The sequence below is a fragment of the Talpa occidentalis genome, unplaced genomic scaffold (genome assembly GCF_014898055.3).
Source record: "Talpa occidentalis isolate TD23 unplaced genomic scaffold, MPIMG_talOcc4v2.1 talOcc4.8, whole genome shotgun sequence".
NCBI classification, from domain to species: domain Eukaryota; kingdom Metazoa; phylum Chordata; class Mammalia; order Eulipotyphla; family Talpidae; genus Talpa; species Talpa occidentalis.
Genome location: NW_023605194.1, coordinates 69,543,488 through 69,560,467, shown reverse-complemented (window position 1 = coordinate 69,560,467; position 16,980 = coordinate 69,543,488). Strand labels below are relative to the sequence as shown.

General features: G+C 49.7%; 1 protein-coding gene across 10 annotated transcripts in view; it reads left to right on the top strand.

Moving 5' to 3' along the window:
- Positions 1 to 16,980, top strand: part of RPS6KC1 (ribosomal protein S6 kinase C1) — a 153,189-nt gene that overhangs the window by 117,834 nt on the left and 18,375 nt on the right. For 5 of the 10 annotated variants that reach the window (XM_037496707.2, XM_037496713.2, XM_037496706.2 and 2 more), the window contains 3 exons: positions 570 to 652; positions 1,667 to 1,762; positions 7,063 to 8,163. In XM_037496707.2, coding sequence (XP_037352604.1) covers positions 570 to 652; positions 1,667 to 1,762; positions 7,063 to 7,173 — 290 coding nt within the window. In that variant the 3' untranslated portion in view covers positions 7,174 to 8,163. Of the gene's footprint in view, positions 1 to 569; positions 653 to 1,666; positions 1,763 to 1,881; positions 1,958 to 2,514; positions 2,610 to 7,062; positions 8,166 to 16,980 lie in introns of those variants that run through there. The other 5 variants (XM_037496709.2, XM_037496708.2, XM_054690445.1 and 2 more) reach the window with 5 other exon arrangements.

Genomic DNA, 16,980 nt, shown 5'->3' with positions numbered 1-16,980 from the left:
GCTCCCTGTTTACATGAAAACAAAGGAGTGTGTGAAGGTGGTGGGTGGCAGTTGGGCAGATGGGGTCTAAGTTTACTGTGCCAGTAATTTACCATGCGTCGTTGGATGAGGCGTTCTACTTCTGTGGTTTCTTATTTGTAGCTAAAAGGATAATCTCTACTGGTTTTAAGAATTTTTCAAGTTTCTTCTGAATCTAGTCTTTAGTTTTAAAAAGAAATAATTTGCCCCCTGAATAGGGTTGGCTGTCATTTCTCCAGTTTGAAAATGCTGAGCCAGACAGTTCAGTGGCTGTGAGTGTAGCATCTTGAAGGTGTCCCTCCATCAGCGACGGACACACAGCCTGCTTTAATGTGTGACCGTGTCAAAAAAAAACAAAAAAACCCAAAAAAAAACAAAAACCAGCCACAGTAGGTGACCAAAGAGAGAAGTAACTTTGAGGAACGTTGAAAGCCCCGTGGTGTTTAGTATCTGCTCTCTCAGCATTAAAGAGGTCACCTTGCTAATACATGCTAATTTTGTAAGTTTAATTGACCTTTGGAATTTTAATATCAACCTTTTTGGTGTTTTAGAGGTTGGAGCCATCACGGAAGAAACAGAAGCTTGCGACTGGTGGAGCTTGGGTGCTGTCCTCTTCGAGCTGCTCACTGGCAAAGTGAGTGGGACCTGGGTGCTGCGCGCCTTGGGGAAGGAGCCCCATTCACTCGAGAACACCTAGAGTCTTTGCCTTTGGTGTTAGGTCAGGGACTTTGAGAGGGATACAGTGTGCTGGAAATGCGAGTATATCAGACTCCAGATTTTTTCAAAGGTAGAATGACATTTTGTTGAGTGAGCTGATGGCCAAGCTCTGTTCTTGTCACAATGTTATTTCATAGTGAAAAGGATGACTAACATTCTCTACATTTCCCGAGTCAGTTTTAACAGAGTTAAAACTGTAAGGTTTGTATATTAGAATTTTCTGGATGTTTTACACATCTTGTGTGAAACTGGGAGGGAATTCTCATTTTAGAAAATTAATGTAGCTATTAAAGGCAACATCATTTTTTTTTCTCAATACTGTAATTTTTTCCTATCTGCTATTGCTTAGGGAATGAATTCATAAATCATAATTCTCTCTGATCAATAACTTTTAGGTGAGGTGTTTGATGTTTGTAGGCTTTTAGGAGAGTATTGTGCAGGTCACCTCCTGGGAAGGAGAGAGAGAAAATGGAGAGTCGTCCCCAAGAGTCATCCTCTGCCTTAAAGGCCCCCAATGCTAGGAGTGTTGTGAAGCTTACATGGCACCTGTACACACCTTTAAACCAGAAAACACAAATTCTAGAGTATTACTAATAGATTCTAAAGTTTGAAGGGTTTTAAGATCATCACAAATTCTCAGAGGTACCAAACCCTTTTTAGCGTTTGTGTGTGTTAAACTTTCCTCTTATGGGCCGTCATGGTGACTAAGAGAAGGGCTGGAGGCACAAGCCTGGGATGTGATCTTGGGGTTGCCTTCACTCCGGTAGAAGCCTGTGGGCTCACAGCCTCCTGTCCTGGCTGCTTGGGGGTGCTCTCTTATTCGCCCTTCAGTTACAACTCTTGTGGGACCCTCCCTCTGCCCACAAGGCCTGCAGTAGGACAGAATACGGGTATGTTTGGGGTAAGACGTCTACCTAATTGGTTGTTTCAGACTCTGGTGGAGTGCCATCCGGCTGGGATAAATACCCACACTACTTTGAACATGCCAGAATGTGTCTCCGAAGAGGCGCGCTCACTCATCCAACAGGTAATTCACCTGGCCCCTTGGCCCGGTGTGTCAGCCATGCAAGTGAGCAGAACCCACCACTCTAGCCCATTAAAGCCCCCTCCCGTGTTATAAGTTCAGGCGACGCTGTGTCTTTTTAGGCTGCCACTGTGCAATGGTGTGGTCAGAGAAGACAGCTGAAGCTTATTGGTTTGGAAATGTTTCTTTAAAATCCAGGTAATGTTTACTCAATTCCATGTACTTGTATAGGTGTGAGATTCAAGTTTGCTTCAAGCTTGCCTGGAGTGCCTCAGTTTTCTTTGTGATTACATTCTGTTATACAAATGGCTGTTCTCATTCTGAATTCATACTCATGATCTTAGGAATGGCTGCTGAGGGGGACATGTCAAAATGCTCACACGGTCTGGCCACTGCTGGCCCCCGGACCGAGCATGGCCTCCTGCAGCCAGTGTGTCTCTGTGACTTGGAAGAAAGATGATCGATGGTCAGTCATGGTCATTGATAAAAGTTGAGTGTCCCACAGGTAGGTCTAGAACATGCGAGGCTTCTTAGAGGGACACCCCACATTTGCGGCTCCCCTGTTGGTGTCCTGAGCTTGCCGAGACCACGAGGGCTGGCCATGGCACATGGGCAGGTGTCAGGTCTGCCGTCCTGGTGCTGTCAGGAGATGCTTAAAGGGATAAAGGCTATTTGAAAAGGAACAAGAAGTAAAATTTTTTGTTTACTGAAACGCGAGTTATTTTCTTAACCGGGAAAACACTTTTTTTTTACAGGTGGGGAGGGGAGGATATTTTATGAGAATTACTTTGGATTGTCTTCAAGAGGGATTTTGATTCCATTCAAGAAATAATCTGCAAGGTAGAGCATGGTAAGCTGCAAAGGCAGGACGCACATGTCACTGTGTCCAGGTGGGCTATGGCCACGTCACAAGGGTTTCCACATGCCTCAGACGAGGTCGATGTTGGATGAGGGGCTCCAAGGCAGGGGAGGAGTCAGAAAGACTCAGTTTGGGAAATAAGTTTGTCCAGAGAGGAGGGGGTGTATGAGGGGTGCACCATGTGGAGCAGCGAGTCGGGGTTCTCTTATGGGGGTACTGGTGCTCTGTACATGGGGGAGGGAGGCGTACAGTTTGGCCTGTGCAGAAGAGTGGACTGTGATAGCAGAAGGATGGAGTCGGGTCTGAGTGCCAACAGATGGAGAGGTTGTTAGGGTGGAAATGCCACAAGGAGATGCCTTGGTCGCACGAGAACCAAGATACCTCATCGTAATGGGGGAAGCACAGCCCCTGCTCGGACCCCCTCGCTTGTGACCTAGCAGGTGCCTGCAGTGTGTGTTTGGTAGATCATTTAAGAAAGGCTCGCAGCTGCTCTCTTGAGGGTCTTTGCCTTACAGGAGCAGTTCGATCCGGTGTTAATCTGCGAAGGGCGCTGTTCTGGTCTTTGTGAGAAGTTATGTTGAATGTGGGAGGAGGGCATCTGGGTGCATTGTGGGGCTGCTGGAGTGAAAGCGCCCCCAGCCCTTCTGGGGGGCAGTCCAGGGAAGGGAGAGGGCGCCTCTTGGCACAATCAGCACTTCGTCATGCTGACTTTCCTATTCCTCCACCTCATAGGCCATAGAGGGCACTTTTAAAAATCACTGATGATTTGTATGGAAATAATCTGGGGGCATATTTTTTTTTCCCTGTTGGTCATTCAGCCTCTTGCTTTCTTCCTAGATTACTCACCCTATGCCCTAGTTTTGCCATCTCAGTCAGGTGAAGGGTGCCTGGTGGAAGTTATTAAAAGTTACACCTTTGGCGCAATAAAAGAGACTTTATAAATCCTCAGAGAGGGTGTTTGTGCTTCACAGTGTGTGCATTTAGTTAATCATGACAGAGTTGCTTGTCAGTTGAAAGATGATGTGAGGGAAGGACCTTGGAACAGCTCTCTGTCCTCGGCGCACAGCGATCATGCCTATTTGCCAGGAGAGAGCAGGCGGGCGTGGCTGTCTTGGGTTTGCCACTGGCTGACACATCTCAAGTGATAGAATCTGTGTGTGCTCTCTCTTGAAGCCTGGTATAGCATTTAAAGTGTTAGAATAAGCACAGTCATGAGTAAAACAACTATACTTCCGCCTATGGACTTACGCTTACAGATTTAGAGACATGTTTGTAAACTAAGCAAAACGACTTCAGTAAAAGTCAAAATACTAATTTTGTTTTGAAATGTCAGGTCATGTTTGCAAAGAATTGGTGTGGAAAAGCTAATTATAACAAAGAAGGAAATTCCATGTTTCCTGAAGTAATAAAAAATGTGCTATAGTTACAGTTTATTCTTACCAATACAAAAATTTGATATTTTATATTAAAATGTGTAATGCCTTCCACACTTCAACCAGTAGATATGAAGTGACTGATACTGACATTGGGATTTGATACATTTAGGATATTCTCATGAGGTTCGTTTTATAATAGCAGCTTTTTGTCTGAACACACTTTAGCAACTTGTGATGCACGGATTCTTTGAACGGATAGCTTTGACAGTAGTATGGTATTTTGAATGATGGAGATACTAATTTCAAGTGGAAGGGCTGTGATAGCATCTTCTGAAGTGTATGCATCACTGCCGTTGGGATTAGGTCATGTCAAAGTGACATCCTAGGCTCTTGGCGTTGACAGATGCCACAAGGGTGAGAGATGGTGGAAGCTGAGAGACATGTTTGCTGGCTGCATAGTCACTAAGCTCAAGTCCTGTCTTTGCTGCTTACTGCCTGTGTGTGTGATTGTCACAGTATTTAATTTTTTCAGTCTCTGTTTTCTCATCTATAAAATAAAGGTGATAACAGTAGCCAGTCATTAGCTTATTATGAGTTAAATGAATTCACCTGTGTGAAGAACCACGTTTGCACACAGTACCACAGAAATGTTTGTGTTATTGTTGCCTGCACAGCATTGACGGTTCATGACATGCCTTGACTTGGGATGGATGAAGCACGTGGTTGACTAGGATGTGGTACTGTGAGAGGGGCCGCAAGCCACACCATTAACAAGGGCTGACAATGTAGTGGTGGCATGTGCTGGGCTGTCAGTGGGCAGTTGTGCTAACTGAACAAATGAATCATAAATGAAAGCAAAAATAGAAATAAAGGGAAAAGAAGTAATAGTAGTTTTGGTTAAATTTTTTTTTATATGTATGCATACAAGAACTGGGATACAGGACAGAGGTGTGGGGGTGAGAGAACCCACCAGAGACAGAGTGGGGAACAGAACAGGCAGATCGACTGAAACACACTGCTGAGGAACAGCAGGTGAGACAGGAGAGGTCTGTTGCACCATGCAGGTAGCTCCCCGGCCGGGGATAGAAATAGTGCTGCAGTGGCTACAGACAGCCCCATAGTCCACCTGTGGACTTACACTTAACGTCCTAACCCCCTGCGCCACCAGGGAGTCCCAGTTTTGGTTAAATTTGAATTGTGAGGTATCCTATATATATAGACCATGAATGTAAGGAACTCATTAAGTATTTGTTGTACTTGGCTACGTTCTATGGAAACAATTATTGACCATAGGGACAGGCTCAGACTTGAGTGACTGTAGACAGAAATTGGAAAATTCACTCCCCAAAAAAGGAAATGATGATACTGGACCACCTGACGTCCATAGTCGCTATGCTGCTGGAGCAAATGTGGGTGCACATTTGTATCCTCTGGGATTGAGGGCCCAGAAATGAATCTTTATGTTTATGATCTGTTGATTTTCAATAAAGGCATCGAGGTAATTTGATGGTGAAAAAATAGTCTTTTCAACAAATATTGCTGGAAAGATGAAACACTTACTTGCGAAATCCAAAATGAGCTGAGACTCTTCATACCATGTGCAGGAATAAACTCAGAATAGCTTCTAGACCAACATAGAGAATCAAACTGTCAAAATTGTAAAAGGAAACAAAATATTCACGATCTTGGGTTAGTCATAGTTCTGAGCTCTGACTCCAGAAACATGAGTGATCCATCAAAGATAAAAATTAAGTGGGCTTCATTAAAATGGAAAACTTTTGCATTTTTGAAAGACAGCAGTTAAAAAACTGAGAGCCAAGCCTCAGACTGGGGGAAAATATTTTGCATCATGTGACTGGTAAAGGACTTATATTCAGAATGTGTAAAGGATTCTTATAACTCAATAAGAGAAAAAACTCAGTCTGAGATTGGTCACAGATTTGCCACGGAAGTGGTGGGTATGACTGACCAGGAGGCAAGCGAGGCCAATGCCCTTAGCCGTCAGGAACACACATGAAAGCCCTGTGGAGACCCCAGAGTCCCCGGGAGGCTCCCAACAGACAGCCCCACGCTTGGGTGGGGAGGTGGAAACTGGAGCCATGTCCGGTTCTGAGGAGCTTAAATGGTACAGATACTTGAGCAAAGTTCCTGAAAGCGCTAAACAGAAACTTTCCTTGTGCCCAGACCTGGGAAGGATGGACTAAGCGTGTCCTTTCTGGTCGTGGATGCTCCTCTCAGAGCCTGCTGTGGCGGGGTGGGGCCCAGGGAAAGAAGGCGGCTCATTTCATGCCTCCATGTACTTAAAGTTCCCAGAGAGGACGAGCTGGTACAAGAAGCCAACCAGTGTCTGCCCAGGGCTGGGAGGGGAGTGAGGGGTCACTGCAGCTGGCACCAGGCCACCGTAGGGCAAGCAGGTGTCTGGAGGCTGGAGTGGGTGATGGCGGCTCAGTGCGGCCCCTGGCGGGGAGGGCCCAGGTGCGGTGAGTCACGTCCCGGCATCCCCTCTTACGGCTCGCAGTGCTGATGGTGCAGGGCCTTGGTGACACGTGGCTCCTGTTGGTGAGGTGTCAGTGCGGGTCCATCACTGGACCCCATGCAGCAGCCACTCCAGGATCTGACTTGACTTCTTCAGACTTAAGGTCAAGGTCAGCCCGGTGATCAAGTTCAGGAGTGCGTGCATGCGTGCGTGCGTGCCTGCGTGTGTGTGTGTGTGTGTGTGTGTGTGTGTTTTGACTGTGGCTCCCTACCCTTGTAGGCCTGGAAGAGGACCTGGGCCTGTCAGGACGTGGCCAGCAGTTCCTTAGCGCCAATGCTTTCTTGAGTAAATCCTACTCTGAGAGTGAGAGAAGCGAGTCACTCCGGGTCAGGCCTCAAGTAGTTGAAAGGCCTTCAGCGTGGTGCAGAGGCCCCTCCAGCCCTCAGCTGGTGTGGTATAGACACGCGCCCTTGGGAGAGAGAGCGGTCAGGGGCTGTTTATCATGTCCTGTATCAGCGGGGTGGGATTGAGACGTTTCCCTCCTTAGGTTTCGTTTTCCTTTGCATCGCTGCTCACTGAATCCTTCTGTTAGCTCTTGCAGTTCAATCCTGTGGAGCGTCTTGGTGCTGGAGTCGCTGGGGTTGAAGATATCAAATCTCATCCGTTTTTCACCCCTGTGGATTGGGCAGAGCTGATGAGGTGAACACTGGTGGGTCAACTGCACACCTGCTGGCCGTCTTGGGAGTGGTGTCCATCCAGAGGCCACAGCCATGCTGTCCCTGATGGAGCTCGAAGCATCAGGCTGGTGTAGACCTAAGAGGAAATGGCAGGAAAAGGCCGAGGGAGAACAATTCCTTTGAATTACTGTCTGGGGCTGTTAAATGCAGACTTTTAACCAAGGCGTGGTCTTCATGTCGCCTGCACTTAGTTAGGTCTGCAGATGAGTCGTACACCCAGCTGACAGGGCAGCTGCCTGTGAGGCCTGAAGAACTTCCCCTGCTGTGACGCTCCATGTAGACCTTGCAGCTCCTGTGCTATGCTGACCAGGACTGGCTCCTACGGGCAAAGCAACGTCTGCTGGATCCAGAACAGGGAAGGTGAGGGCCGCGGCCTGTGCCATGTGTGGGCTGAGGCTGGGCGAGGAGGAGACACTTCTGTCATCGGTTTTGCACTGTGTGAGTTGCCTGCGCTCCAGAGGCTTCCTATAGACACCCTCTCTCCAGCCTCCTCGCCCCATTTCCTGCGCCCCGTGCCTGTGTGCTCAGATTCTGTTCTTCCTGCCCCTACGAAACATGCAGCAAAAGGGAGGGGTATTTAGCTTCCTAACTTGTACCAACTTAATAAGGACTAAGAAATCATGATGTAAAATAAATGTAGTGAAAATTGAAATCTCATTTGTCACCTTTTTTTCCCTCCAGTAAGTTCTATCCTCTCTCACTAGGCAGTGTTCACAGCTGCCGCTGGCCCCTTGGCTTTGTGATAGTTTTTGGTCTGGTGTAAGAAGGCCCAAGGGGCTGTACCTAAGTGCTAACTGGGGTTAGGTGGCAAGCCCACACTACAAGAGGAATAGAACTGCTGGACCTCCAGATGGATTTCCTAACACTTGAGTGCTCTGGGTACAGTCAGAAGGGCGGAAGGGTGAGAGAATTCACCAGAGCCAGAGCGGGGAGCAGAGCAGGCAGAAGGACCGAGGTACACTGCTGAGGGGAGCAGTGGGCGGCAGGAGAGGTCTGCGCGCCACGTGGGACCCTCCTCCGGTGGCCGGGGGCAGCTGGGGATTGAACCGGCGCCGCAGAGGCCGCGGGCAGCTTGGCAACCCAGCACTCAACCGCTGCGCTACTGGGGAGGCCCTCTAGTTACCTCTTGATGCTCGAAGGTAGCCCTGTGGCCGTGTATTGTTCGCCACAACTTATAGTGGTTAAGACGTGTTAATGTGTCTTTTTTAAACTTGGCTCGCAGTTTCTAACTAGGAGTCACCAGAAATCCTGACAGTGCCCCTCCAGTCTTGCGTCCCTTGTGTCCCTGGGATCTGGGCTTGGGCAGCCCCTCCCAGGGCGGCGCAGGCCTGGGGCTGCTGCAGCAGGGTCCATCCCATGGAATGGAGGCGCAGGGCTTTAGTGAGCAGGAAATGTGCAAGCATTTCTCCTTTTGCGCTCCTCTTCCTCCCCCTTTTCCTTTTCGGCTCCCCTTCTAACCTGAACCCCAGCTGAAGGGCTGCAGCCACACCAGGTTAGGGAGCAGGTCACCAGGATCACGGCTCAGTGCTGATGACATCAGCCCCTGGAACTGGAAGCCCCGGCCCCCGGTCTCATCGCAGGAGCCCAGGCAGGTGAGACGTCAGCTGACTTCCTGTGCGGGGCCCGTAGGAAATGTGCTGGTGGTGGGGCCATCTCTGCGCTTCCTCCCGCACTGCCCTGTGACCTGGAAGCAGCGCTGCTCAGTCAAGGTGGCGCTGTAGCCAGGCTGCGGGATTGGGGCCCTGGGATTCCTCATGTGCTGATGTCAGCAGAGGGTGGCCGAGTCGGGTGTTGATGCAGCCCCTTTGCTCCTGTCTCTCCCTGTGCTGGATCGTGTGCTGAGTGTAAACATGTCATTCACAGGCCTGGCGGCCACGGCCACACTAATAACAGACCCACAGCCTCTGTGACTCCGGGATGATGAGCCCAAGTCTGATTTTATTTGATGATGTACATGTTAGAAATATTAGTGTTTCTAATGTGGGTTTTTTTACAGCATATGAAATTCAGGTGAAAATCCTAAAAAAACTTACCACTTAGTATTTCTCTTTTTTTTTGGTTGGAAACTACACACAGCATAACACTTACATTTGAACCGCTTCCAGGTGTGACCTAGGTGTGTCCAGCATGTCTCGCCTGCCTGTGGCACCACTGTCCCTCTCAGAACCTTGTCATCACCCCAAACCGGAAGGCTCCCTGTTACTAAGCACTCATGCCCCCCACCCCTGGTTGCCACTGTTCTCCTTTCTCTCTGTTCATGACTCTCCTGTCAGTGGAAGCTTTGCTTTCTATTCTCTGCGGCTGCATTTTCACTGAGCCTGAGGCTCTTGTGGCTGGGCCGTGTCCCGCAGGTGGTCCTGCTTCCTTCCTTCCTGTGAGCGCTGACGTTCCTGTGTGCTCATGCCACGTTTTGCTTAGCCATTCATCTGTCAGTAGGTGATGGGGGGTTTCCACCTTTTGTCTATTGTGAATTCTGCCTGGATGAACCCCGATGGACGCCCCCACGCGGTCCTGGGTCTGTGTGTGGAGCCACCCGGCGGCGGTGCTGCTCTGAGGGCTTTCCGGCAGGTTGTCAATGATGCTTTGACATAATGCCATCTCGCTTAAGATGGGAAATGAAAATAGGGTAGGAAGATCTACCGTTTCTATTTCACAGACAGCGCAGGCCAAATTCCAAGGAGTGACAGGGAAGGCTGTCTCTAGTAACTATGACATAAGTGAAGACTGTCTGAAACATAGGTCTGTCAATTTACTTGTTGTACTAACCAAACTTCTGATAACCTACTTAAACCTCTTCTAAGCATTTTTAGGCAGCTACAATTCCTGCTGTGTTTTGACCCTCGCATTTTCCCTGTCTTATCTGAGTCATCGTGAACCCAGACTTGAGTCTTGCTTTTATATCATGCTAGCACTGAAGACTTTGCCAGTGTAAGTAATACTCGTGCCATGGCCCCTCATGCTGCTGGCCTGCCTTGGGGAGACAAGCTTGCACACTTGATGACCTGGACTGCAGCTCTGAAGGGTGCTCTGCCTACCGGGCCCCTTGGAGCATCTTAATTGGACTCACTTGGGGATTCTTTGTGGCAGAGGCAAAGGCCCAGTGTGCATCAGCTTTGTTGTTAGGGGCCCCGATTCAGCCTTGGTGTAGGTGGCGAAGCCTGGCCTTGCAGGCTCTCTGTTTGAGGATTATGGAACAAGATGGTGTCCTGGTCTGTCCTTGTGGATGACTAGCCTTTTACCCTTAATCAAATCGCAGTGTCCAGACCTGTCCCACCTTGAGAGCAGAGTGCTCAGTGAGCCCCAGGCCCCACAGCCTGTTACTATTTTTCAGTCAACTAATTGGACAACACAACAATGTTGAGAGACAAGGTTAATGAAAAGTCTTAAATTGGTACTTACGTGTTTTTTATGATGATTTTTCTAGTAATCCCACCTCCTTGGGTTGCTCCCGGGAACCTGCTTGATAACACAATCTTCTTGGTATGTGGATGTAATAGTTATAAATAGGGTAAAATATGGGTCGTTTTGCAGGCACTGGCCCCTGGCAGTGGTGAGCTGAAGTTAACTGGGTGTGCACGCAGTGATGGGGGCAGCCACACCCACACCCCTCCACCCCCAGCCTCCCCGGGGCTGCAGAGGGCGCTGCCCAACCGCCTGCATCTCTGTTCTGTGCTCACATGACTGGCTCTCTTGGCAGCACCTTTGGAGCACAAGATTGATGCTTCTGCTCCTCATTCACACAGCATGTTAACCTCTACCACCTGGGTCACTTGGCTTTTTGAGTGTCTGATGTTCTGCTCAGCTCATTTGAAGGATTTCATATTAAGCCCTTACGTTGTGGGGTTACTAAACAGCCAGAGCTGTGAAGTCAGCTGGTTTTTAAATAAATTTGGAAACAGAACAGCACTGGGGAGATGGAAGCAAAGTGCTACAGGATCTGTACTTCACATCACTTCACGTCTCAAGGTCAGTGAACAGGGAACCCAAGGAAGCTTCCTTTTGGGGACAGTTCATGCTTGTCAGGTGGTGGGTTGGCTCTGCAGCTGTCTCACTATCATGTGACTCCTGCTGTGCTCTAGTGTCTCCTCTTGGAGAAGGAAAGGCAGAGAAGACTTATGTAGGCCCCAGGAAGGCAGGCCTGGGAGTGGGCAGCCCTGGCGTCCAACAGGCATGCTGGCCTAGGGGTTTCAGCCATGGGAGTCCTCTCTGTTGTGCTGGATTTAGTGCAGTTCTTTGCTCTCCCCCCAGGTAAAGTTCAGCAAAAACTATTCCTGCTAGCCCAGGTAGCAGACATGAGAGGCATAGGTGCTTTTCTAGGTGAGTTCCAGCCAATCTCCTGGCTGTGGCCTCCTGGGCAGGTAGACCTCCTCCTGAATGCAGGGTGTGGGGCATAGGTACTCACAAGTGGTGTCACTTAGAGTTGCCAGCCTCCTGCTTTTATAAATCTCAAATTTGAAAAGTCACATCAAAATACTACTTTTGGGGTGTTGATCAAATTCCTCCTGAGGCTAATCCTCAGGACAGGACAGTCATTGGCCGATCCCCCAAAAGAAGCGGAAGGCAAAGAGGATCTGACCAAGGACAGAGATGTGAGCTGGTCTCGCAGGGAGGACCGCCCTGCGGTATTGCCCCGTTAAATGGAAGCGGCCTCGAAGGTCGACCCACTAGTGACCAGGGGAGGAAGGAGGGGTCGGGGAGTGTAGTGTTGGCAAAACAAGAAAATGGCAATTATTCAGGCTCTCAGAATTGTTCTGGAAGGAAAATGTGTTTGATATTTGAAGCCTCTGTGTCCAGCAAAAAGGCTGTGATTTACTAAGAAAACTTGGAGCCTGAGATCTCACCATGCTCTCCTCCTGTTTCCTGTTCTTCTTCCTCCCGCCATCCCCCATCCTCCTCACAGCCTTCTCGGAAACGGAACAGAAGACATGTCTTCAAGGAACAGGGGACACTAGGACAGAGTGGTGCGTTTAGAGGTACATGCAGGGCTGGGAGGCGCAGGAGGGCCCGAGGCTGCAGCAGGCAGCCTGGGCTTCAGGCCTCACCAGTGTTTTTAAACATAAGGCCTTGTTTTCAAGGTTCTCTTTGGGGAGAAGAGAAGTTTCCAGGGGACTTGAAACAAAGCCATGTATGCAAAGGTGTGGGGCTGTGCAGCTTCTGTCCTGGCTGGTGTGTGAGTGCCTGAGTTCGGAAGGTGGTTAGTAGCCGACTAAATGCCACACTGGGCCATTTGGGCTGGAGGGAACCAGAGAAGACAGGGAGCTGACGTGTTGGGAACCTGCTGTCAAAAAGAGAATTTTAGGGATAGAATGGAGGCTAAATTGGAGAGAGATTAAAGGCAGAGAAACCAGTAGTTACTGCAGAAATTCAGGCTAGCATTGGAGGGCTGCCGCCACCCTATCAGAGTGGAGCTCCCTATCAAATAATTGCTTTCCTTTTCCTTGAAGCCAGTTTGTACTAGATTATTCCAGAAGCATCTTGCTTCCTGCATGGGTGGGGTCCCCTTCTCGCACCATGTCCTGCCAGGATGTGGCAAAACTCTGAGATGCACTAATTTAATGAGCCCAGGGGCCCCCCGAAAAGTGCTCCTCATCTGGATTAGGGGGAGAGGATGGTTTTGACTCTTCTTGGTTACTCTGCCGGCTGGGTGCTCTCTCAGAGATGCCTTCTGAAGATAAGCACCAGCTTTCCCGGAGTAGGTGTGTGTTGGGGTGCTGGGGGCGAATGGGGGAATCCATGCTTTTACGCACCTTGAGGTGCTTTTGTTTAAAAGACACCAGATTATCAGATGAGATTGTTCATAAAGTGCATGTTGACTGAACACATGGTGGGCGTGGCCATGTCTGCAGCTCTGCGTTCTCGCCGGTATGTTTCCCTGCCAGCGGCTGCTTCATCCCCATCTAGGCTCTTCCCAAAGGGTGTCAACTTGGCCTCATAAATGTGCCCTTTTTTTTTTTTTAAAAAAAAAAAAAGGAACCAGACACTGCTGCGTAAGCCATTGTTGGACGTGCTCTGCACAGTCTTTTCCAGTGACAGGTTCTAACCGACTCCTCACCCACAACAACGATCAGGGGCACTCTTCACCCCCGTGTCCTGACAGGGAGTCCAGTGTTGGGTGAGTAGCCGAAAGCCAGTTCATCCCAAAGGGTTGGCCTTCCCGGGAAGAGTGCTCTGGGGCCTTTGCCCCTCGGCTCTTGCAGTGCGTTTTCTGCCTCCTGCTCTTTCTCCTCTCACCTGCCTTCAAAATGCAAGGCCCTGAACCCCTGACCAACACGAGACAGGTACAGAAGCTCTGGATAAGCCACCACCTTGAAGAGGACTACTCCAGCCTTTGTTTCCCCACCTCCTCTCCCAAGCCCTACGCTTACCTCCCGCTCAGTGCCGCCTGGTTGGGCTCCAGGGGGGCTAGAGGCCTTGCTCAGGACTGCGCGTGCCTGTGGGGCTCAGGGCTTGCCTGCGCCCTGTTCCTGGGAGTCCCAACCCTGGCCACACCTTTCTTGGCAGTGTGGAGGCCCCGCGGCTGCAGTCTGGACGGTGCCCTTGCCATTTGTTGGCCTTCCTGGCGCCGGCCAGTCTTGGCACCCAGAAGGCAGAAAGCAGCAGCCATCCTGGTGTCTCCTCTGTCCCTCTGGCACAGATGTCAGCTCTCTCCAGAAGCTTCTCCAAGGTGGGCTCTCGTGGCTGGAGGAGCATGGGGCCGCTTGCTGCAGCTGCCTCCTCCTGCATCAATCCCCTCCCCGCTGCCAGAGACACCCCCACCACCACCTTCCCGCCCGCGGCAGCCACAGCTTCCAAGGCGGCTTTTGTTGTGGAGACTAAGTCCACAGTGGAAAGTGCCCAGAGATGCTCCCACTTCTGCCGGCCTCCCCAGCTCCGCTCGCTCTTCCTCCCTTTGTCTCCTGCCCTCACTGGGGTCAAAATCCTCGCCAGACTGGGAACGTGGTCGCTATTCCAGGACCCAGATGCCAATATGTGGCAGCATCTGGCTCATTGGCACGCGTTGCCGGCAGTTGTGCTGGCTGCTTCGAGGCCTGTCATGCGCTGAGCCTGCTAGGGGGGCCCTGTCACAAAGCGGGCTTTCTGTGAGAATAGGGTCTCAACCGAGGGCCCACCAGAAAACAGCGAGGTGCGCGGGAGGACATGAATTATTGGGCAGGTGACTGCCACTGATGCTTTGATGCCAGTCCTGGGCCTGTTTTGCAGAAATCCCTGTTTCATGTTGTTGGAATCTGCCCCTCACGTCACCTTACCTCCTTGTGCTGTTAGTGTTCGGGTGCCTTAAGGCATGGAGCTCCTTGAAAGAGAAACACAAATCACTAAAACTGTTGAGATAAAATCCTGCTCCTCAGAGGCGGCCGCTTGGCACGGGGAGTGCGTGATAACAGCTTGCTTTAGAAAGGTGACATTTCTGCTGAAGGCTGAATAATAAAAAATGCATTTTAAAAACTCAGCTCTTCCGTGTCTTCTGATGGTTGACTTCTGGTGTGAAGGCCATTTCTTTGATGTGAAGGGTCTTTTTGGATGTTAGCCTGTGTCCAGCCCCCGATGTGGGCATGTCATCAACCTTGAGGAGGCCGAGGAGCTTTGAAATGACCACGTCCTCGGGCTGCTCCTCAGACTGTCAAGGGGCAAACACCACAGGTTCAGGGGGATGGAGCACCAAGGGGCTCACGGGGCAGAGATAGGATGAAGACCACGGGGCCCTGGTGCCTGGGATGCAGCTCCTGGTGGCCTAGTCCTGCACGCTGCCCCTGTTCATTTCTCCCACAAGCTGTGCAGGCTGACAGGACAAGCAACAGACTCTGGATTGTCAGCCGGGGACACTGGAAGCCAGAGTTGGGGTGACAAGCTCAGGAGCTGTGATTGCAAAGCAGGTAGCCCCGTTGTGCATGGAGGTCTCAGTTCCTAAGTGTGAAGGGCAGGGCTGCACCCCATGAGCCACCTCCATTGCCTTGGGACTCCTGGCAACATGCCCCACAGAGACACATACCTGCCCTAGGGGCTTCATGACCAGAGGCCAAGTTCATCCTGCCACAGGCTGAAGGGAAGCATCAAGAATGAAAGCATCAAGAATTGAAAGACGGCCAAGGTCCTAGGAAGCTGGTGGTGCTACTGGCAGCCACATGCCCCCTGCATGAGGGCACAGAGTGTGCCTGACGGCCACACAGCCTGAGGAGAACACGGACGTGGACAATGAAACTTGATGATGAGACGCTGCGAATCCCAAATTACAGGAGTCAAGGGACAGGGTGCTGCCAGCGCTGGGTGACAGTGGAGGCAGCTGTGCGACTGCTGAGGGGCAGAGGGGAGGAGAGCTCCATGCAGCCCACTGGCCGGCATGCACCGGGCGACTCAGTGTGGAACAGCAGCTGAAGGTGAAGGCTGCCCTGCCTGTGCTAACACCTGGTATCTGTAGAGAGCTGGCGACAAGAGGGATTAAAAGGGCTGCTCCTTTGAACTCTTGAGATTGACCTTCCAGAACTGCCTTCTAATGCAGGTCCTACACTGAGGAGAAATTGCTGGGAACAGAGTCAAAATTGAGCAGGGTCGGGACTAGAGAAAGGTCTAGTTCAAAGGAAGGGAAGAGCAGCCAGGAAATCTCAGGCAGCAAGATGTCATGCTTTTTATTTTGTGTTAACATGTAACACAGACAACGAAGAGGGAGCTCTATGAAGTTTTTTTTTTTTTTTAAAGATTTAACTTTTTACAGATTTAGAGCCTTTTTACAGATTTAACTCACTGCATTTGCAGAGTTTAGGAGAGCTTATTTCACATAAAAATGCACAACAGGAAAGAATCCATACCAAGTCCTTTACAGTTACCAGAGAAAAATGAATTAGGAAGAGAAAGGTCTCCTCACAGACAGTGCAGGCCTTCCAGAAAGATGTGTGTATACACAGATCCAAGCTCATTTACTCTCAAAATGACCTGAAAGACATTAAGAAATTTCTATAAGACATGAAAGAACAACATAAATCATCATTAGAAAGCTCAGAAATGAGATAACTCAGGAAAGATTAGAAACACAAGACAAGCATTTCAGAAATGAAGATGAAGCTAGAAGGACCCAAAGAGCGTAGAAACACAGCAGGTGATGCCTTAAGAGAAATAAAAAGAAAAAATTAAAAAAAAAATTGTATCAAGACTTATACATCAGTTTCAGGTTCATATCAATAGGGAAGTCACAGTGCCCCCACACCTGCACAGCCTCCCCCATCGTCAGCGTCCACCAGTGGAGCAGTATGTCTGCGACCACTGATGGACATCACCCAGTGTCCACTCTTGTATCTGAGTTCCCTCTCATTGGTGCTTATTCTAAGGGTTTATACATATGGGTAGTGACATGTCCCAGCCACTGTGTTACATGGGGTATTGTCAGTGCCCTAAAAGTCCTCTGTTCTCCCCTATTCGTGCCTCCCTCCCAGACTTGGCAAACCCTGGACATTTTATCTTCTCCACAGTCGTCATCTTCCAGAATGTCACATAGCTGGCATTACAGCATTAGCCTTTGCAGGTTCTCTTTCACTTAGCAGAATTTGAAGATCTTCTGTGCCTTTTCATAACTTGTTAGCTCGTTTCTTTTTTGTGTTGAATAACAGTCCATTGTCTGGATGGACCAGTGTATCCACTTAACTTGCTGAAGTACATCTTGGTTGCTTTCAGTTCTGGCAACTATGAGTAAAGCTGCTGTAAACATCTGTTTGCAGGTTTTGGTGTGAACATGTTTTCACCCATTTGGGTAAATATCAAGGAGCACAATTGCTGGATCATGTGGT